Source organism: Rattus rattus, chromosome 3, assembly GCF_011064425.1.
Source record: "Rattus rattus isolate New Zealand chromosome 3, Rrattus_CSIRO_v1, whole genome shotgun sequence".
In the NCBI taxonomy this organism is placed as follows: domain Eukaryota; kingdom Metazoa; phylum Chordata; class Mammalia; order Rodentia; family Muridae; genus Rattus; species Rattus rattus.
This window is the reverse complement of record NC_046156.1, coordinates 59,612,718-59,633,821: the sequence shown is the minus strand read 5'-3', so window position 1 is coordinate 59,633,821 and position 21,104 is coordinate 59,612,718. Positions and strand designations below refer to the sequence as shown.

Below are 21,104 nucleotides of genomic sequence, written 5' to 3'. Positions count from 1 at the left end.
TTGTTGTATCCTTCCAGTCCCCACCTCACCTTTTGCTTCTGTGGCAGTTCCCGGGTCAAAGTCCTTTACTTCCAGTGGGGTTCTTTCATAGTTTTCTTTTGGACCAGGGAGATGGTTCCACAAGTAAAGGCGCTTGCCACCAAGCTTAGTGACCTGAATTTGGTCCTCAGACTCTACAGGGAAGGGGAGAACCAACTCCTGCAGGTTGTTTTTTGATGTCAACATATTACTTTGATCCGAGGATGCTTTTTGGGCAGTTCTGAATCTCTCATGAGGGTCTGTGTGAATGTAAGATGAATTTTTTTTTTCTATTTCTGAAAAAAAAAAAAACCAACCCTGGGATTTGAGAGGTTACATTGAACGTGCCGATCACTTTGAGTAGTGTTGGTCACTTGCTGGTAATACCGCTCACTTGGCAGTACTGTTGGTACAAAGGGACAGCATATCTTGTTCATGAGCATGGGGTGACCTCACATTTTCTAGGTTCTGTGATATGGATCTTTGGGGTCTTTTGGCTCATGTTTTACTCATTTCAGGCTACCATAAGTGGACTTATTAATTTTATATAGTAAAGTTATATATAAAATTTTATGGGGCTGGAGAGATAGCTCAGTGGTTAAGAGCACTGACTGTTCTTCTAGAGGTCCTGAGTTCAAGTCCCAGCATCCACATGGTGGCTCACATCTGCAATGGGATCTGATGCCCTCTTCTGGTGTGTCTGAAGACAGTGACAGTGTATCATATACATTAAATAAATAAATCTTAAAAATTTTTATATAGTAAAAAGTTATAAATGTTATAAAACATTGATTTTTTTGTTTGATGATTTTTCTATCTTGTCATTTTGTTAAATTTAATTTGTGTATGTGTGTAATCCTTAAGGCTTTCTGTATTTTATATTACATCATCTATGAACAGACAATTTCACTTCCAATTCCATTTTATACACCCCCTCTCCCTTCCCTGCCTCTCTGTCCTCTCGGGGTGTGTGTGTGTGTGTGTGTGTGTGTGTGTGTGTGTGTGTGTGTGTGTGTGTGTGTGTGTATACATTTTGTACGAGGCTGAAAAACATTTAAGGAATTTCCTATTGTTGTACACAGAGTGAAATGGCAGATATGGTGGTAATCTAGGAATGTAATCAAGGAAATAAAAGAACTTTCGGGAACTATTTTCTTAATTCATGACTTTGTTGCTTCAACTTGGCTCCAGTAGGTTTGGTGAGAAACGCCTAAGGAATGTCAGTAAAAATTAGTTCTTAGTGTAGGTGCTGCTGCTTATATTCAAATGCCAAATGTTATACCCCAAGACCTGGTTGCTCTCACTATACCACCTTTTGTTGTGTAAACCTCGGCTGGGCAGAAGAGAGGTAGGCAGGGCTGCAGTTCAGGGGCTTAGGGTCTCAGTCAGGGACCACAGGGGAGAAGAAAGACATGGAAGAAGGGACTCTTGGGTAGGTGGATTGTGAGCTTGTAGCCATGAGGACTGGCCGGGTGGAGTAGCAGTGGCCCAGGTGGAACCTGGCAAGTGATATTTCAGGGTTACAGACAGGGAAGTAGGCAAATTAGCGTAGAGGGCTGACATCTGCCCAGCTCTAGTACTTTAAGGATTATTATAAATAAAAAGGGTTGGGAACTGAATTATCTAGGATGGGGCAGAAACCCCCAATTAATATTTACCACAACACATTAGTAATGACCTTTCACTTAAGTAGTTAGTGAAGTCGAGAGGCAAGCTTACAGAGCAGGGGCTGTGAGGGGATTGAGTGTGTAGAAGGAAGGAGAGAGTGGGACAATATTCATCTTAGTGCCTCATACTCCAATCAATAACATTTCACGCTCTGATCGCTGTGATACTGGCCAGATCTAAGGGCCTCTTACGCTGATATTATATACAATAGGTTTCTTTTAATGTAAAAGGCAGGGTTTTTTTTTTTATTTTGTTTAGATTTTATATGTGAACAGCACGTCTATATCATCCACACTCCTCATCCACCCGTGGCTGCTTTTCAAGATTCATGACCCCTTACTTTATTGTTGTTACATATATATACATGTAACACACACACATATTCTACTGAGCCAAGTTACCTTTGCTCCTAGGTTTGTGCTAGGATGACCACTTGGGATTGGAACTCCTATATGAACACTCATTCCTGGAAGAAACTGATCCTCCCTCTGTCAGCAGCCACTGGCTACTGTAGCTTTTCATCTAGGGGAGAGCCCATGTGGGATGTGTTTGGCATGTCAACTGGTGTCATTACGCTGCTCTTGTTCTGGCAACCAAATTGATAGTCATGGGTACATCTTCTCTGTCATGTCTAGGGAATGCTGTCTAACAGTAGACACCCCGAGCCTCTGTTTCTCACAACCAACTGTTCTGCTCCCTTTTCTGTAATCTCCGTTGAACCTTAAATGTAGGGGTTGTGATACAGATGTTACCAGATGTCACCATAGCCCCTAACTTTCTTCATTTTCACCAGTTGCATATCTTTGTAATTGTCCCCATCTTTCGCAAAAACAAGCTTGTTTGAAGTGGGGGTGAGTGAAAGCTACGATTACCTGTGAGGATAAGGACAGGTATTTAGAAAACAGTAAGATGGGCTGGAGAGGTGGCTCAGTGGTTAAGAGCACTGACTGCTCTTCCAGAGGTCCTGAGTTCAATTCCCAGCAACCACATGGTGGCTCACAACCATCTGTAAAGAGATCAGATGCCCTCTTCTGGTGTGTCTGAAGACAGCTACATACACTGTACTTATATATAATAAATGAATCATTAAAAAAGAAAAAGAAAACATTAAGATTCTATTAGTTCAGGAACCTGGCAGTAGTAACTCCTCTGGGACTTCCCCAGACATGAGTAGCTAAGTTTACAGTCTGAGGCATGAATACACTCCTGCTGAGGGGGCCACATGTCTGTCTAATCAGACAGCTGTTGGTTACCCCAAGATAAAAGGGCCACTTTTGCAGATATTTCTCTCTATTGCTGTCTACTTTAGATTTTCAGACTGAGTCTCTCAGAGAACCTGGAGCTCACTTATTGCAAACGACTAGCTGGTCCACAAGCCCCAGTGACTGTCCTGTCTGTCCCCACCCCGACTCTAGGAACACTGGAAGGGAGCACACTGTCATGTCAGGTGTTTTGCTAGGGATCCAAACTTGGGAGTTCAATCTACTCCAGAAGCACTTTACCAACTGAGTTATCTCTCCAGCCCTGGGTCATTTTAAAAAATAACACTTTTATTCTTTAGAACTTCGCACACAAATATGGTATATTTTGATCATATTCATCCCCAAGTGCTCCCAGATCCATCCTCAACTCCTCCCTCTCTCCCAATTGTCTGTTTTCTTTCTAATCTCATGGCATTTAATTTGTGCTGCCTGTATACCCATGGGTTTTTGAACCATCCAAATGGGTGTGGTAGACCTCCAGGGTCCGCACTGTTCTCCCCCAGAAGCTATCAACTGCCAATAGCTTCGAAGCCAGGGATGGGGGCTCATAAGGCCTTCCCGTTTCACTCTAGAGCACTGCCTGCCTTGGTCTGGCAAATGCAGATACTGTGAATTCATGGGTTCTGTCATGTCCCAAAGACACTTGGCCTGGTCCTCCCTGTCCACTGGCTGTTATGATCTTTCTGCCTCCCTTCTTCAATGGTCCTGAGTTTTGGGGGCAGCTAAGTCATCATAAATGTGGGAAATCAAGTTCAATCATGAAATCATTAATTCAAGTCCCACTTCTCAAATATAAGAAGACAGTGGCATTGAGAGGTGGGTAGAAGAAGGCTGGGAGAGTTTCCTATAGAGGCTCTTAGCCACGTGCCTAAACCATCTTTTGATCTCCAAGCGGCCACAGGAAGTCGGAGCTGTGTTCCCTGGATCTTCCCAGGAATATGTGTCTGTCACATATTCAGGACTTTCTCCTTGGAGAAACTCTTCTTCCCAGATTAAATTATTTCCATATTTGGGAACAGTTGAGCCATCTTTCTTATTTTTTCTTATTTTTCTCTTTTTAAATACATGAATCTATTTGCTTTGTACTCATTTAATAAAAGGATAATTTGAGAAAAATTAAATTCTACTCCTCTAGGCTGCCCCAGGACAACCACTATTGACCAGAAAACAACCGCAGCTGCAATTCCCCGCTGTTATTTTTTGAGAACGAAGCATGAAAAGGTTTCTTTGGTCTGGTGATCTCAGAGGTTCCTGCCCGTGCTTGGCTGGCACCTTGCTGCCAACCCAAGGTGAGGCAGGATCTTTACCACAGTCAATGCATGTCAGAGCAGGGAGCATATGGCCCTGTGGAGATACTCGGTCCATGGCCGTCAGGAGCTGAGGGAAGAGGGAGAACGAGAGAAAGAAACCTGTACAAGGCATACAATTCAAAGTTGCCCCTCGCTGACCCACTTTCTCCCATCAGGCTTCGTTTCCTAATACTCCCTTGATGAAATCTGTGCTCAAAAGGGCTGGAGCCTAGGCTTCACACGAACCTTAGAGAAGCGAGGGGTATTGAAGATTTATAATCCAAACCTCAGCACCTATTGAAACTAATATAACCCAGTCTAAGGAAAATCCATGGCCTCAGTGTCTACTCCCACACAGACTCTAAAGCTCTGTCCGCCATTAAAGAATTAGTAGGTGGGGGTGGGGGCAAACGCCTTTAATCCTATCGCTCAGGAGGCAGAGGCAAGAGAATCTCTGGGAGTTCAGTGCCAGCCTGGTCTACAAAGCAAGTTCCACGACAGCCAGGGCTGTTACAAAGAGACTGTGTCTCAAAAGACAAAAAGAGTTAGTAGTGGCCAGATGTTAGCTGTGGAGGTCTGAGTGGGAGAGTCTGTGCCATCCGATGTTTGCAGGTCTAAGCTGCAGCAGTTTTAAGGGTCCATGACACAGTCATGCGCTTTCCCGTGATCTCTAGGACTGTATTTGGGAAACCGCCCACGTTCTGAATAGTAAAATGTAGATGCTTTCTCAACTACCACCTGACGCCAGGACGGAAGCGCGTGGCCCCCTCCTACATCGATCTCAGCTGTAGTTTGCTGACCTTTTCATTCTAAAGTGGCAAGTATCACCCAGTTTTCTCCTCATCTTAATGGCATCAAAGACCCGTGTTCTCTCTCTGTACACGTGCTGACGTAGCCACGAGGGGGCGCTGAGAGGAGCTGCCACCAGTTCGAAAGAAACACTGTACTCAAGCACAATCTTGCAGTTCCGGGCGATTCAGCGAAGTGTCACTGAGACCCTACCTCTGACTCAGTCCCGTACTCACCTTAGGCCAGCGCTGCCCTGGCTCGAAGGGCTGCCCGGATCGTTTCGCCCCGTTTCCTGCACAGACCCTACAGCATTCTGACCAGAGATGCTGCGACGCTCCTCCAGTGGGGGCCCGCCTTCCTTTCTTTCCAGGGTTGCAACTTCCCGATGATTTGTGGCCTGGGCTGCGCCGAGGGTTGAGGAGCACGAAAGAGAGGGACAAGGACTAAGAAGGAGTAAAGAGGTGGGGATTGGAAGAGAAATTAAGAAATCGGGATAGAAATCATTAGAGCTTTCAGGACAATACGGAGGGGAAAAAACTACAAACAAAATAAAACCTTTTCCGGGGGTGGGCCAGAGAGCGCCTGCGCAAGGGATTGGAAGTCAGAACAAGAGACCAGCTATAAAGGAACAAACCGCCGTGCACTTCCCTGCTCCCAAAGTGTTAAGTCCACTTTCTCATTCTCTGAGAGCCACTTACCCCGCTACACCCCACACGCCAAGAGCGGAACAGAACGATCGTGTGTGCGATTCTTCCGGTTGTGAATTAGGGTGCTCTGATCCTGACTGTAAGAAAAGTGCTTGATGAAGAAATCGTGGGCACGATGGAAGTCGAAAATGGATTTGGTCACCTACTGTGAGTCAAAGCCTCTCCATATATATGGTTCCATGGTGTAATGGTGAGCACTCTGGACTCTGAATCCAGCGATCCGAGTTCAAATCTCGGTGGGACCTTTCTCTTTAGTCCACACAGGAACTATTTTCCTTCGGTTCATTCATATCCCTGACTTAGCACAGGAAGGAAAGGGGAGCAGGCCCTGGCATCACACCTGCCCTAGATCAATTGCCTGCCGCATTTGCGTCCTATCTCTCGGTTCACACCGTAGCTGCCTGAACACGACACCGCAATAGGATATCCTGTCCTCTGCGACCAGCCTGGCTCGCTGCCATCTCGCGACTCCGCGACCCTCAGGTCTGCCATGTTTTCAGGTGACCTGGGGACGAAAGATCTCCCACACCCGCGAGGCAGCGTACCACGTCCTAGCTGCCCGTACACCCGCCGCTCCCTCTCCTGTCCCTGCATCTGTTGAAGGGAATTTAAACGAGCTTAGCCCTTCTTGGGTTTGAGCAGTTTCAATGCGTTTCAGTTCATTAAACTTCTGAGATTCTATTGAAACCAGTAGAGGCCGCAGCAGTTTTCTAAACTGAGATCAAAAGCTGAGCTTAGATCGCAGTGGCTCCTCCCCGGGCCACTAGCCCGAAGTCAGCAGCTGAAGCTTCAGCCCCAGAGCTCTGCCCCAGGAAAACTCCGTAGGAGAAGGCCGTGGGAATGTTAGAGGAAGGTTTAAATAGTCTTCACGTATAGGCGCCTGGAGAAATTTAAATAATTGTTTCCCTGTGGTTGGAATTTTGGGTAGTTGCGAAATACTGAAAAGTATAACTTTTTTTTAGAGAGTTCAGTCTGGGACCTGAAAAGAAATGGGAGGTGCCACAGAGATGGTCGAGATTTGAAAAAAAAAAAAAAAAATCCCAATGCTTTGGCCAAGAAGGCGGTCCCCTCCCCCAGGTAACCTGAGGAGCCAGAATGGAAAGGTCTCCTTACTGCAAGTAAAACGCTTCAGCCCCTCAGATCCGGGTTGGTGTTTCTCAGCAAAGTGAACCTCTCTGGCTACTTAACGGCTTCCCTCTCTCGGTAGTGCTCATTGGCTCCTCTGCTACCCGCGGAAGCCCATCCCGTGACTCAGTGGGAACTGACTGGACTCTTGTTCCGAAAGCTGGGGTAAACATCCCATTCCTCTATGGACTCTGACCGGGGCCCACAGTCTGTGAAGATCCGAAGTAACGATGCAGGCCAGCTCCCGAGATAGAAAGAGAAACGCCCAGAAGCTTCCTGAGGCCCCTTACTTGCCCCATCTCTGCGGGATACCTTAGGGCACTGGTAGAAAAAATACAGACAATAGTTGCCATAGATTTTGGATAATCCTCCCTGTTACAGAGTTGGGGACCAGCCTGCTCCAGAGCAGACATTTTGAGGTTGTTCTAGTTTGCTTTTCTGTTGCTGATTTAAAACATTCTGACCAAAAAGCAGCTAGAGTAGGAAAGGGTTTATTTTGTTTCATAGATCGTGGAGGGGAGTCAAGACGGGACCTTAAGGCGGGAACTGGAAGTAGAAAGTGTGGAGAGAGCTTACTTGCTGGCTTGCTCTCGGGCTCTGGATCAGCTTTCTTATTCAGCTCACGCATACCTGCCTAAGGTATGAACCATCCAATGTGGGCTGGGCCGTCCTACACCAATTAACATTACAGAGAATGATCCACAGACATGCCCACCAGACAATCTGGTTTCGGCAACTCCCCACATGGGGCTCTCTCTTTCTTGACATAGTCAAGTTGACCACCCAAGATTAGCCATCGAAGAGGACACTTGAAATAAACACGCTGGAGTCTGGGAAAGCCCTTTTCACTCCCACGGTTTGCACTCGGTGAGTATAAAGAACACAGCCACTCCACCAATATAACATATATATAGCACACGCCTGGAATTAGGCCTGCAAGGAAGAACTGGCCAGCCACTTTCTCCATGGAGCTCCCGCAAAGGAGAACTGCATTTCTGTGACTCCGACTCCTGAGGAGCAAGAACCAGGAGGGAGAAGCAGCAGGGATACCGGGATCATATCCGACTCAGAAGGGAAACAAAATGAGTACGCCTTCAAGCCCGGTTCGGGCTTCACAGTGAAAGACAGCAACTTTGGTTTCCGCTAAGTGGGAAATTTCCCACTGAAATTCAAACACGGATCGCTGGATCCGGAGTCTAACATTTGCACCACCACACCATGAAATCACTGTGCTGAGCAGCTTCTGATGGGCTGTAGGGTTGCAAATCCACCCCTCACCCGCTCACTCCCCTCCCCATGCCCTAAATAAGCTATTCTATACTATATGACGGCCCTCAGGGGGAAGGGGTGCCTCAGCATGGGCCGGCAGAGGCGCCCTCTTCCACCTCACCATACCACAACTCTACCAAACATATTCCTGGTTCTTTCTTTTTATAAAACACAACACTACCTATTCTTTAGGTTTTCCCCTTCTGGAATGAGAACAAATACTTTTATGGGACTGGACACAAAGAAGGGCGTTTTAGGCCCTTAGCAAGGCCCCAGCCTGGTTCATGTTGCTGGAGCTTTCTGTTGTGATGGAAAATCCCTGCCCTAAGCATTCCTTGCTTTTTTTTTTTTTGTAGCTGTCCACGTCCCAACCCTCAAGTGGCCTCCAATGATTTTCCGGAGCAGGATCTGATTCGCTGATTCCAATCCCTCCTTCCCCCTTCATTTTTGTGCTTTCCTTTCTGCCTTCCCCTTGTAACATTCCCCACTGCTTAGGGTCCAACCCCAGTCCTCCTTGACACACTGTCTTTTCCTGAGAGACAGTGTGGTGAGGTGGGGGAGGTGGGAGGACGACGAAGATAGTCAACATAGAAAGGGCTACAGGAAAAGATGGGGAAGAATGTGTATTCTCTTGGCCCTATCTTTTGGGTGAACCCCAAACAGGCAATGTCCTGCCACAAAAGGCGAAATTAACTTTAAAAAAAAAAAAGATTTATTTAAATAATACACTGTAGCCGTCTTCAGACACACCAGAAAAGGGCATCGGATTCCATTACAGATGGTTGTGAGTCATCATGGGTGCTGGGAATTGAACTCAGGACCTCTGGAAGAACAGTCAGTGCTCCCGTCTCTCCAGCCCCAAAATCAACTGTTAAAATTTTAGGAATTTCACAACCACAGAGAGCTTTTTTCCTTGCCTGCGGAGTCCCCAGGAAAAAGTCCCCGGGAAAGCACACAAAATGTGGTTTTACTTGGGTAGGTTCCCAGAGAAGCCCGCCTAGAGGTGTGTTCAAAGAAAAGCCCTGGCTGCCCTTATTAGAGAGGAGAGTAGGAGAAGGTGTAGGCACTCAGGTAGCTACATTCTGTTTCTGCCTCCTGGTGCCTGCAGCCTCCACGCTGCTGCACCCCCATCCCCGGGGGGCGGGGAGCACAACGGTGTGTGAGTTCGTGCTTGGAATCTCGATGACCCGGTCACCCAAGAGCTTCCCAAAACAGCTCCTCCAGATCACACTGTGTCCTTGGCATGCCACCCAGAGTAATGGTCAGGAGCAGGGTATTGGACTTAAGGAGAGAATAGTGCTCTCTACACATTCATGGCCGTCCCTGTCTTCCCCCGCCCCCAATTCCTTGCCCTCATATTTTCCGGATCCACTCTTCCTTCCACCTGCTGTTTCCTCTCTAACTGTATCGCTTCACACCGCCCCCAGGTTAAGGTCACCAATGAGGTGGTAGGCACACTGCCATTTTAGACAGCATTTTCTTTACATTTTCCAGGAAGATTTGGTTCAAACACTCGTAAGGTTTAAATGAATACGCACTTGTGAAAGTTTTCACATCCTCTAATTTGGAGATTCTTAAGAATTAAAACTTGGAAAGAGTAAAGTGGGAACCTGTTACTTTAATATTTATTATTTGTATCTATGTGTAAGAAGGAGTCAGGTCCCCTGGTGATGGAGTTACCTCAGTTCTGAGCGGTCTTACATGGATGCTGGGAACTGAACTCTGGTCCTTGACAAGAGCAGCAAACACTCTTAGTGGCTAAGACATCTTGTTAGCTCCCTTAGTGGCATTTTGATCCCCAAGGACCTCTTTCATAGAACACTTCCTGGGTGTTCTTAGGTGACAGACCCAGGTTGAGGAAGACATTGAGCTGTCTCTCCCCAATATAAAGAAAGATCATCTTCTCCCCTAAGGTTCTCCAGTTCCATCTAACCATGACATCAGTTCAAAGTAGGTGACAGATACAGCCCCAGATCAAAAGTCCAAAACCTCGTTGAAACCATCCATATCAGCAGTGGATGAACTTTTCTGAGGGTATGTTATGGTTCTGCCCTGCAAAGGGACTACTTTTTTGACTACAGGCTCCCTCCTCCCTTCCTCTTCTTCCTTCCTTCCTTCCTTCCTTCCTTCTTCCTTCTTCCTTCCTTCCTTCCTTCTTCCTTCCTTCCTTCCTTCTTCCTTCCTTCCTTCCTTTCTTTCCTTCTTTCTTTCTTATTTTTGACTCTGTTAAGTCCAGTGTGATCCAGTCTCACTGTGCTGCCAAGGATGACTTGGAGTTTTACTTTACAATCCATTTATTTTGACTTTGTGTGTATTTTCAAAGTTTAAACCAAATAAGTTATAAAGAATTAAAACAATTATTTTTTAATATTTGCAGTGAAAACAGGAGCAGAGGGTGGCGGGAGGTATGTGGACATAGAGCTAAACTCTTGGTTCTCTGACAGGCAAATGGTTGACAAGCGGTGACCTTCGTCCTGGTGGAAATGGAATAAAGCAGCACCTGTTCTGCCGCTCTTTTGCCCAATCCACACAGACGAAAATCTCTACTTATTTAGAGAACTTGGCCTCTGAGAGAGCTTGGCCTCTAAGTTAACGAAGCTCGGCGGGTGCGTGTGCTGAGCTCTTGGAGTGTAAAGAATTCACCAGTTCACACTGAAAGGAGCTTGAAATTCTAAGTCCAGCAGGTGAGACGTCAACAGCAGGAACCGATAGGCCCAACTTAGTAATGAGATGGGGATGAAGACTTAGAGGCAGCGGTGGACTCTGGATCCTGGAATTTGGGTACAAAAAGAACCTGAAAAGTCTCTCCAGACAGTACCCCACAGTAGACAGTCCTTCATGACCGACCTTCATGTTGTACTCACAGGCCATGTTTAGACAGCCACACAGGGAGGAGCTAGAAGAGCAGGAAGGGCCCAGAATTGGGTGGTGGGATGGCTGTTCTTGGTTGTCAACTTGACTACATCTGGAATGAACCAAAATCCAAAGTGGCTAGATACACCCGTGATGGGCATTTGAAGTGGGAAGACCTACTTTCAATCTGGATCTTTTGAGGTGGGAAAATCCACTTTCAATCTGGGCCATACCTTCTGGATATTCCATTTTCCCATTAAAACCTCTCTAGAAAACTCCCTCAGGGGCAAACCCAGAAGTGTGTCTTCTAGGTGGCTGTGAATCCAGTCAAGTAAACAGGGAAGAGTAACCAGATTGGAAATGCCACAGCACCCAACCTCCACTACAAGTTCTTGATCCCTCGGATGTGAGATAGTTACGGTCACTATTTTAACATAAGCCAAAAAATAAACTACATGTGTGTATATATGTGTATTCGTCGTATAGGTCCTATTCCTCTAGAGAACCCTGACTACTGCAGGGGTAGTATTCAAAGAAAAAACCTGCAGAGTACAAGAACTCTTGCAGTCTACTGGTCTCCAGAAACCCACCCAATGTAGTATAATTAACAATTAAAATTATTGTACAAGGCCAAGAACTTACTTTTGAAAAATTCAGGAGATATTTTCATAGCATATAGCATATAGCATGTCAATGGTTTTTGTTTGTTTTAAAGTAACTTTTATTGGCCTGATGATGTAATGTCATCTGGGGGTTCTCCAACTCCCTCTGCTAACCTAGGCCTAGTCCTGGAGGCTTCTAGTCTCCATTCCGTCTAGTCCAGGACTAGAATGTTTTCAGCCTGAGACTTACTGCTACATAAGTCCACCTCTTCCTAGTTCTTTTGAGTTCCGGCTGGCTGGTCAACTCAGCGTTCTGACTCAAACCATTCTCCACGCTGACTGATTCAAACCGGCTTTTCTCTCTGCCTCTGAATTGCTCGGCTTGGCTTCAAACTAACTCTAGCACTCTTTTCTAATCCTCTGGCTTCTTCTCATTCCCTTGCTCATCTGTCTTTACCTGTGTCTAGCTTGTTCTCTCTTCAATGTGTCTCTGCACAACTCTCCCAGTTAAACTGCCTCCTTCTCCCTCTCTGCAGCTCTACTCTCCCCCTCAACTCTACTGCATTGCTGTCCATGAACTCTCCTGTGTTCTTGTACTGTGCCCTCTTCCTCCTGTGCTGTCTGTCTCTCCCTTAAGTATCTCCCCTTTCCCCTCTCTTCTCATGAGTGTTGGCCGTTTCCTAGTCTGTCAAATCTTTCTCTGATCTGTCACTTTCTGCCACTCAATTAGACATCACTTTCAAACATGGGGGTTTCCTTCTACGAATTAACTTTACCTTCATTGTTTGGGATTAAAGGTGAGTATTAAGGGTGTGTTTATATTCTAGCCAGAACAGGGTGTCTCTCTACAGCCCTGGCTGTCCTGGAACTCTGTAGAGCAGCCTGGATTTGAACTCACAGAGACCTGCCTGTTTCTGCCTCCTGAGTGCTGAGATTAAAGGCATGCACCACCATCGCCTAGCTTCTGTCAATGTTCTAGTAACCTTTTATTCACTGGGCTTTAATTATGTATTTTCCTTTCTTTCCTACCTTAGGGAATTCAATTTTCCAACTGAAACTCAAGCATGACAGCTGACCCAATTAGGGCAGTTAAGGTCAGTTAAAGGGAGAGAGGCACTCTTCTTCCTCAGACAGAATTTAAAGGCCCTCCTTACCCAGGGTGGCCCTGACAGCCTTCAGGTAGGGCTACCAAGAGCAACTGACAAGGGCACAGGGTAGCTGAGCATCTAATCTTAAAGCTCAGCTGGGTGAAGTGGCCACAGGACTTCCTTACCCCAAGATGCCTCCAGGTACCCAGCTCACATGATACTCCACCAGGAAAGGGACCTTTGTCCTGGTGTCCTGCTGTCCTCTATCATCTGGAGCCTTCAGGGACCAGGCCTGACTGAGCAGGAAGAGAGGAGAAACACCCAGGGGAGAGGCTAGACCTGATGTGACTTAGTGTATGGCGCCCTCCAGTGGTGAACAACGGTACTGCGCATGCGCAGGTTTTGCACCTGGTGTCAGTTGACCGTTAATATGCTAATGAGGGGCGGTACATGCTAGTGAGGTGATTCATTCTCCGCCAATCCCTGGAGGACAAGTAGTGGGGTGATAGTGGGGTGATCCGTGCCCCACCAATCCCTGAGAGATTATTAGCATACTGTTGTGTATATAAGGCGAGCGACTTTGCCGCTCGTGGTCCCCTGTCCCTGTTCAAGAGAGCTGTAACACAGTAAAGGCTTGTTCGCAGAAGAATCCTGTTGCCGCGCATCGTTCTTGCTGGCGGGACATTGGGCGCGCGACAACTTAGCATCTGGGCAGCAGGCAGTGGCCTCACAGGAAGGAGAGTGTCATGTGGGATGCTTATTAGAATGAATAGTCTAGGCTAAGAGTAGAAGGTTTCCAGATTTCCACATGCTGACCTTGCTGTGGGCAAGGAATTGAAGCGTCTCTTCTTTTTGGCATCTCTAACTGGTTAATGCATGTGTTGTATAGGAGCTGCAGCGTTCGGACAGAGATTGCTCATGAGAGCGCCATGAGAGAGAGAGAAGGGTCACTCACAGCGGTTGGCTTAAGGACTTGAAAAACCCAATAGTGGGATGGGGTAGGATGTCGGATACGCTGGATGGCTTAACAGATAACACAGTATTTCCCCTTATTGAATAAGAGCCAGACGGTCGCTAAGTGGCTCCGCTTCACGCATTTCAAGGCGGTGTAGCCCACTAAGGCTTTAAAATAAGCTGTGTGTATGATGTCAGGGTGTGCCGTGAGAAGGGATCATATTGAACAACTCCATGTGTTGACACTGATGATGAAGAGATGATGATGATGATGGTGGTGGGTTCTACGCAACTCTAAATGACCAGGGACCAGTGAACCCAAGTAGAAGATTGGAAAAGGGTTTATACAAGTGTGGACCACGAGGTTAGAGCAGCTGAGGTTTCAGAATCAAAGGTCAAGGCAGATAGGGCTCTGACAGTGCAAGCGCAGGCGGCATGGCCTTTCTGCACGGTGACCTCAGAAGGAGTCTGACTAAGGTTGACAAAGCATTAATCACTTCCCCCTAGTAAGTTAAAATCGAGAGGGGTGGTATTTCATCTTCCTCCTCCTCTGCTCCTCCTCCTCCTTCCTCCTGAGGCCATTGGAGAAGTAAACAGATTTTTTTTAAAGCATACAAAAACTCCCCAAATCCCACATTCAGTGTATGGATTTTTGTATCTCTGCTATATGCTTTGTATTGTCAATATTTAACTATCTTGGAAAGGTTTTATATTGAAATTGAATATATTGACAATATATCTACTCTGACATATACATACATATATATATGATGTGTATATATGATGAACTATTGCTACAGGGAGCTATTAGTATATCTGACTTTTTATTACCTTTATTTATTTATTTACTTATTATGTATGCCTGTGGTCATGTGTGCGGAGGTCAAAGGTAACTTGAAGCACTCGGTTCTCTTCTTCCACTGTTCCAGGTTGTCATGGCTTGTTGGCAAGCTCCTCTACCCACTGAACCTTCTCCCAGCCCAGTCTGTCTATCCTTTCTGTTGCATTGTGTATAAGTATTGCTGAGAACACTTTGACCTAATGTCTGCATATTTTGAGTAGAAAACATTAACTGCAGTTCCAATGCTGTCCTTTGGGTCTCTAGAAGTCAGTTCTGTGAAACTGAAGCTTTGCATCCTCTGATGAAAATCTCCCCGTCTCTTCCGATGCCTCCTTGTCCCTGGTGACCAACACTCAACTCCCCTTCAAAGTCCGTGGATTGAGAGTGCTGAGGTCAGTGAAGCGCTCGGTGCACCAGCAGTTACAGAGACAGTCAGTCAGGGAGCTCTGACGTCATGAGTGGACTGGCTTCTCAATGGATTCCTAATTTCATGACCTTTTTAGGGAAGCGGCAAAGGGTCAGTGGTAGAGCCAAGTTGAAGAGAGTGGGTCATCCTGGTGAGCGCTGCATCCCTTGGAGCCTGTACTGTGGGTGGTTGTGAGCCATCAGGTGAGTTCTGGGAACTGAACCTGGGTCCTCTCAAGAGCAGCATGTGCTCTTAACACTGAGCCCTCTCTCCAGCTTCTGGTGTTTGTTCAGTTGGCTTTTTAAATTTATTTTTATGATTTTAAAGTATATGGTGTGGGGGTAGCATGGGTACACCATGAGTCTGCAGAGACCAGTGTCAGTGGATACCCCTGGAGCTGGAGTTAGAGGCAGTTGTGGGTCACCTGACATGGCTGTTGGGATCCAAATGTATGTCCTCTCAAGAGCAGTATGTGCTCTTAGCCACTGAGCATCTCTCCAGCTCTGCCTCTGGGTTTCTTAATGATAGCTTCTCCTCCTCCCCCTCCTCACCCCTTCCTCCTCTTGCTGCCCCTCCCCCCTCTTCTTTCTCCACTACTTCCTTTTCTTCTACTTCCTCCACTTCCTCCTCCACCTCTTCTTCTTCTTCTTCTTCTTCTTCTTCTTCTTCTTCTTCTTCTTCTTCTTCTTCTTCTTCTTCTTCTTCTTCCCCTTCTCCTCCTCCTCCTCCTCCTTCTCCTTCTTCTCTTCCTCCTCCTCCTCCTTCATTTTCTCTTCCCCCTTCTCCTTTTTTACTAGGCCAAGCATTTTATTATCTTTTTTAAACTTTACTCCCTGGCTTCTTCAGCTTAATTTGCCACACAGAATGAATTGTATACACACACAAAAAAAGTGTGGAAGTATCCAGTTGGCCTGGGCTAGAATGTTAGAGATCTAGATTTTATCAGATCCATAGAATTTTCAAAGTGGTCATGATTTAAAATAGCAGCTCCTATAACTTCTGTGAGTCCTTCAGAAGTTGTCCCAGTTCAGTTTGTCTGATTCTTAGAAGTCTCATCAAAATTCTCCACAAGAACTGGAACTACTACTACTGCTGCTGCTGCTGCTACTACTACTGCTACTACCACCACTTACTACTACTACTACTACTACTACTACTACTACTACTACTACTACTACTATTACTATTACTACTACTACTACTAATTCCTCCTCCTCCTCCTCTTCCTTCTCTTCCTCCTCCTCCTCTCCAGTAGGAAATGGTGCTTTTCCATCTGCAGATTGTTTGGGCAGCTTCATTCAGTCTCCTTAAAGTAGTCACACTGTCTACACCAAGTTGGCTTAGGACACCGGGAAGCATTTCTGTCAGCTGCTCTGTCTCAGGGGAGCCTGTAATAGTGAAGGCTGAACTTCATGGTTGTCAAAATGGACCACTGTTTGTAAACATGCTCCCTTCCTCAGTATCAGAGATGTGTTCACACCTAACTTCTTTAAGAGCTGCAGGTTTTATCGCCTGCTGTGGCTGTTCTACTGATTACCTTCTTCATCCTGTGGGCAGTGCCTTTCCCACATGCACACACTGTGTCTGCAGTTTGGTGAGTTTTTCCTGGCTCATGATCATTTATTTCGTCTTGTTGAAGTGGAATCCATGGGGGACTAGGGTTCACACTCGGGGTCCTTGGCAGACCAGCTAAGATAAGGCGCACACTGGGGGACACAAGATGGCGGCAGCATGTCTTTCATATTCTATATCCTCGTTCTGGGAACTGGTACAGAAATGAGAAGCAAAGGGAAGTAATTTCTTTATACACAGTAAGTTTTAATAGCCATAAGAAAGACTGCTTAGCGTCTTCTCACCCATCGCTCTGCACATTATGCTGGCCTTCAACACATAGCCATAGCGACATATATAAATCTATATTATACATTTATACACACACCCACGTCCTATGAGCACTGTGAAGACACAGTCTTCAGTACAGAGCAGGCCTTGCCCATGCCATTAAGAGGCACCGATATGCTGTTCACTAGACATTCAATAGGCATGATGTGGCCACCAGTCCCCAATTCCCCTGAGGGAAGTTAGGATTACAGGGGACAGCAGAGTTAAGGAAGTTGGTTCAACTTGAGATCACGTAAGAAACAGGAGGTGCTAGGCTAAGTGCAGGGCACCTACAAGTTACCACATTTGCTGTATAGACTCTCTCTGGTGTGGTGGTAGAGACCAAAGTACTACCAGACTTGGCCCACAGAGCTGGCCTGGCCCAAGACTGGGTCAGTGAGGGGAGTTTGGTAGTCTCCAACAGTGTCCGGCTGGACGCTGCCACTCAATGATGTGTGCTTTTACAACTGTCTGAGGAGCGTTGGCATTGGGACCACACATCCTGTTTGTGGGTGGTAAGGTCCTAGTTCCCCTGAGTTGGCTATCTTGAGGACAGATGCTGAGGTGAGAACTGTAACGAGGTGGGCACCGTGCTGCTGAGGCTGTCTAGAAGCAGTGCCGGGAGGCCTTCTACACAGTCTACATGAGTTTTGCTTAGTGCTGGGCCCAGTGGGCCTTGGCTAATCATATTCATTGTCAGGATGCCACTTTCCTTCCTGCCTGTCCCATGTGGACACATCTCTGAGCCCTTCCGTGGAGCTCCAGCAGGGGAGGAGTCGGACCAGGTATTCCTCAGCAGACAGGCAGCTGCACTAGGGGCGGGCAGGCCCACCCTTCCTGCTGTTTTAAGGACTCCTGGCTTCGCCTTTTATGTGGCTCCTGGAAGGCAAGGGTCACAAGGCTGGAGTGCACATCAGGGCCCTGAAGGATTTCATCTGCAGACAAGAAGAAAACACACCTAGTCAGCGTGAGTGTTCAGGCCCTGTTGGAGGCTGGAGTGAGAGGCAGATATTGCTGGAGCCAGGAGCCTGGTTAGGAAGGAAGCAAGCACGGGGGAGGGGTGGGAGTGTGGCCTGGAGAAGCTCCTGAAGGCCAGACCAGACGGAAGCCTTTCACACCCCTGGACTCTTGCTACTTATACCTCTGTACGTCGAGTGGCCGGACCCCGCCCATCTCCCTTCAGGAGCCCATTCATGTTCCAAATCAAGTAGTCTGAAGCAAATAAGCAAACGGAAACCAAGAGGGTCCTTCATATTTCCCAAGAAAGAAGTGCTAAGCAAAAGAGGAGCTGTGAGGACATTCAGCGGGAAGTCCTCCTGCTAAGTGCACATCCCAGCTTTCTGAGAGGGGCGGAGCCAGCAGGACCTCAGAGGCGAGCGGAGCTGAGGTCTACCTTGGGTCAGCCAAAGCCACACAGCCAGTTAGTGACAGGCTAGCACTGACAGCCTTCCAGGGGCCTAAGGAAACAGAGAGGAAAGGAAAGCTTCCACAGGCTGAGCCAGTGTTGCAGAGGATGCTGGGTTACCTTGGCTGGGACAGGAATATGGCTGCACAGAGGCAATCTTGTAAGTGTTGTGCTACAGAGGCTCGGGAAAGAAAGGAGTTGTCAGAGAATGGAGGGAAGTTAGACCAAGATAACAGAGTGTGCTACATCACAGACCCCTTTCCGCGTGGGTCTTAGCCCTGCTGAGATTAGGAAGCGTTGAGCAGATGCTCAGCTGCTCTGGCAGCGGCAAGCCTACCCTCAGAGAATGGTTTCTGATCTTTAGCCACATCATCTGCACCAAGTCTTCTCTCACCCTCTTCCGGGGGAAGAGGCAGCACTTGGCATTTGTGGCATTTGTGGTAATCGTACAGAAGTCCTACCAGGGCTAGACCATCCTTCCCCTTAAGAGGCAGTGTTTATTTTCAGGTTTTCTTCTACACCAATGAGACAGGATAAAGATTGTTCGGAAGCTTTACAGACAAGGATGCTTCCCACCTCACAGTGCATCCGGGGCAATCTGTAAGGTTCTACTCTGCTTTCTTTTCCAGAGAACCCCTCAGGAATTTGAGTGCACAGTGGGTCTCACAGGAAGACTCCAAATGTCTCTGTCCTCATGAGGCAACTGCACTACATTTCCCTGGCCTACCAATCCCACATAAAGGACAGAAAACTAGAGTGAAAGGGAGGGAGGACGACAAAGATGAGGGCACCCAGAGAGGTCAGGGGAGGGAGGTGGGGCTTGCTGAGGGACCACACCCTACACTGGACCAGAAACCTCTTAGAGTGTCAGCTAGCAAGGGGCCCCACAGACAGGATGAGAGCGGTGGGCTGAGGGGCATGGCTGGCTTGGAGCTACAGCACTGTCCTTACCTCTAAATTAGTCCGTGCTTTCTTCAAGACATCATGGGTCCTGGTCACTGGAAACATAAAATGGCCCCACAGATGTGGAAATTATCAGCTGAGTTGGGCTAGCTTGGCACATGCTCCCTAAAGCACTTTCTCTGCTACTGGGTGTGGTCTGTTGCTAGCCACGCCCTTCTATAAACACCCCTCACCCCCATTATCTCATTCCCTCCTCTCTCAACAGTCCTGAGTCCCTCTGGTCACTGTTCATGAGCTGCAAGACTGGGTGTCAGGAAAAGCCCTCCCCTACGTCCTCCAGGGACACCTACGATGGCTCACGATGAACTGTTCCATGCTTTTCTTCCTCTGGTTGGCCTTCTTCAGACGCACAGTAGTGCTCTGAAGGAGCTGTTCCTGTTGGGACACTTGGGCTCGCAGGTCTAGGAGTTCTTTCTCCATCAGTTTTCCCTGAGGAGGAGGGATAGACTCAGACAACATTCCCCAGGCTAAACACACCCTGGGCTTTACAGTGGATTGCTATCTTCTCACCTTTTTATTGAATTCCCGCCATTAAAATTCCCCTAATGCCAGCAGGAGACAGCTGAGGACCAGGCCATCAGACAGAAATGGGGAGGGAAACTGAAGCCTGCTGGTGAGAACCTCGCTCTAGACCAACACCAAATCCCAACTGAAAGCCAGAGCTCTGTTTGGTCCAGTAGAATATCCTCAATTCCTCATCATGAGTGACACTTAGGAGTTCAGGGATGTTATATCTGAAGAGATGGGACTGGCCAGAGGACAGTGGGACTGTCTACAGATATCTGCCACCACAGAGATATGAAGCACCTTGAATTAGCACAGGTGGGCCCGTAAAGACAGCAGTAACAGTTATCTGCAGCTGGAATCTGGGGGAGATCCTTAAATACCTCTAACATTCTGCTGGCCGCAACCCACCTGAGAGACAAGAGACCCCAGGACGTGGCTGACTTTCCCAGGCCTGACCCAGAGACACAAACTGTAAAAACTGTTGAGATTCCAGAGCATGGCTAAGAGGCCATTTGCTCATGGTGCTAGCCTATGGACTTTTGATCACATGCACCTTAGGGATGAAGAAGGCCAAATGACAAGAGGTCTCTTCACCAGCTCAGCTAAACTTCAGGGTACAAGACCTGGAAATGTCTGGATATCCAGGCTGACTGTGTCTACCTGCCATACTCTTTCCTTCTCTCTGGTGTCTCATCAGGAGTTGGAGGGTGGGAAATGAACGTGTTAGAACTGTAGCGATGGGGCCATGGCAGCTCTGAGGCTCCAGGAGGTCCCATGAAGATTCTGCCCATCCCAACTCTCCATAACCCTGGACCATCAAGAAAGCCAAAGGAGTCAGGAGCAGGGCGGGGCCATGCTAGCACGGAAAGGTAGGCTTTAACCAGCCGAACACACAGCCTCTTACCTCTTCGCCTACCAGTACAGAACCATGAGAGTTTGGCAAAGCTGCTCTCCAGAACATGGTGAGGAGGGAAGCTGATTCTTCTAGGCTGTGGTTCAGAGCCCTGGCACTGCTCCGAAGCTCATGGACACTTTTGGTACCTGGTGCCTGGGGAAAGAAGACGGGGAGTCATGAATATCATTGGAACTGGGGCATCTCGTTGCTCCAAGCATGGGGCTCATGTTTCCTGTGTCAACAAGCACAGGAGAGAGGCCTGCTGGAAGCCCTGGCTTCCCCTTACCGTCCCAGTCCCTTTGCCTGGAACCCTTCCCCCAGATGCCTGCCCTATAAGCCCTCAAAACTCATCCCTGTGTTACATCCACTAAGAAGCTGTACCTCCCTTGTCTCTAACGCAACCACAGAGGACAGAGCGTGTCTATGGTGCCTTGTTGTGCGTATCAACAGGGAACTCTATCTTGCTCTTCAATAGTGGGTCCTTGTAGATGAATCCGGCTATCCTATGCAAGCACCCATGAGTGTCCAGCTTCTCAAATGACATCATCATTGGTGCCTACTCCCTCTCAACCCCTAAGTGCC

At 47.5% G+C, this 21,104-nt stretch overlaps 1 protein-coding gene, 1 long non-coding RNA gene and 1 other non-coding gene across 3 annotated transcripts in view; 2 read left to right on the top strand and 1 right to left on the bottom strand.

Annotated features, from left to right (window-relative positions):
• The first annotated feature begins 5,906 nt into the window (after nt 1-5,906).
• On the top strand, nt 5,907-5,978 carry Trnaq-cug. Its single transcript has one exon. It is a non-coding gene; the product is annotated as a tRNA-Gln (tRNA).
• Nucleotides 5,979-10,704: 4,726 nt separating this feature from the next.
• LOC116895394 lies at nt 10,705-15,092 on the top strand. The gene is made up of 3 exons (XR_004387272.1): nt 10,705-10,811; nt 14,730-14,857; nt 14,969-15,092. It is a non-coding gene; the product is annotated as an uncharacterized LOC116895394 (long non-coding RNA).
• A 1,573-nt stretch (nt 15,093-16,665) lies between these two features.
• The window catches only part of LOC116896485 (myomegalin), a 196,427-nt gene continuing 191,988 nt past the window's right edge, over nt 16,666-21,104 (bottom strand). The window contains exons 44-47 of the mRNA XM_032897650.1: nt 20,532-20,675; nt 19,411-19,549; nt 19,109-19,155; nt 16,666-17,687 (exon numbers count right to left, since the gene is read on the bottom strand). Of these exons, the coding sequence (XP_032753541.1) occupies nt 17,646-17,687; nt 19,109-19,155; nt 19,411-19,549; nt 20,532-20,675 (372 nt within the window). The 3' untranslated portion in view covers nt 16,666-17,645. The remainder of the gene's footprint in view (nt 17,688-19,108; nt 19,156-19,410; nt 19,550-20,531; nt 20,676-21,104) is intronic.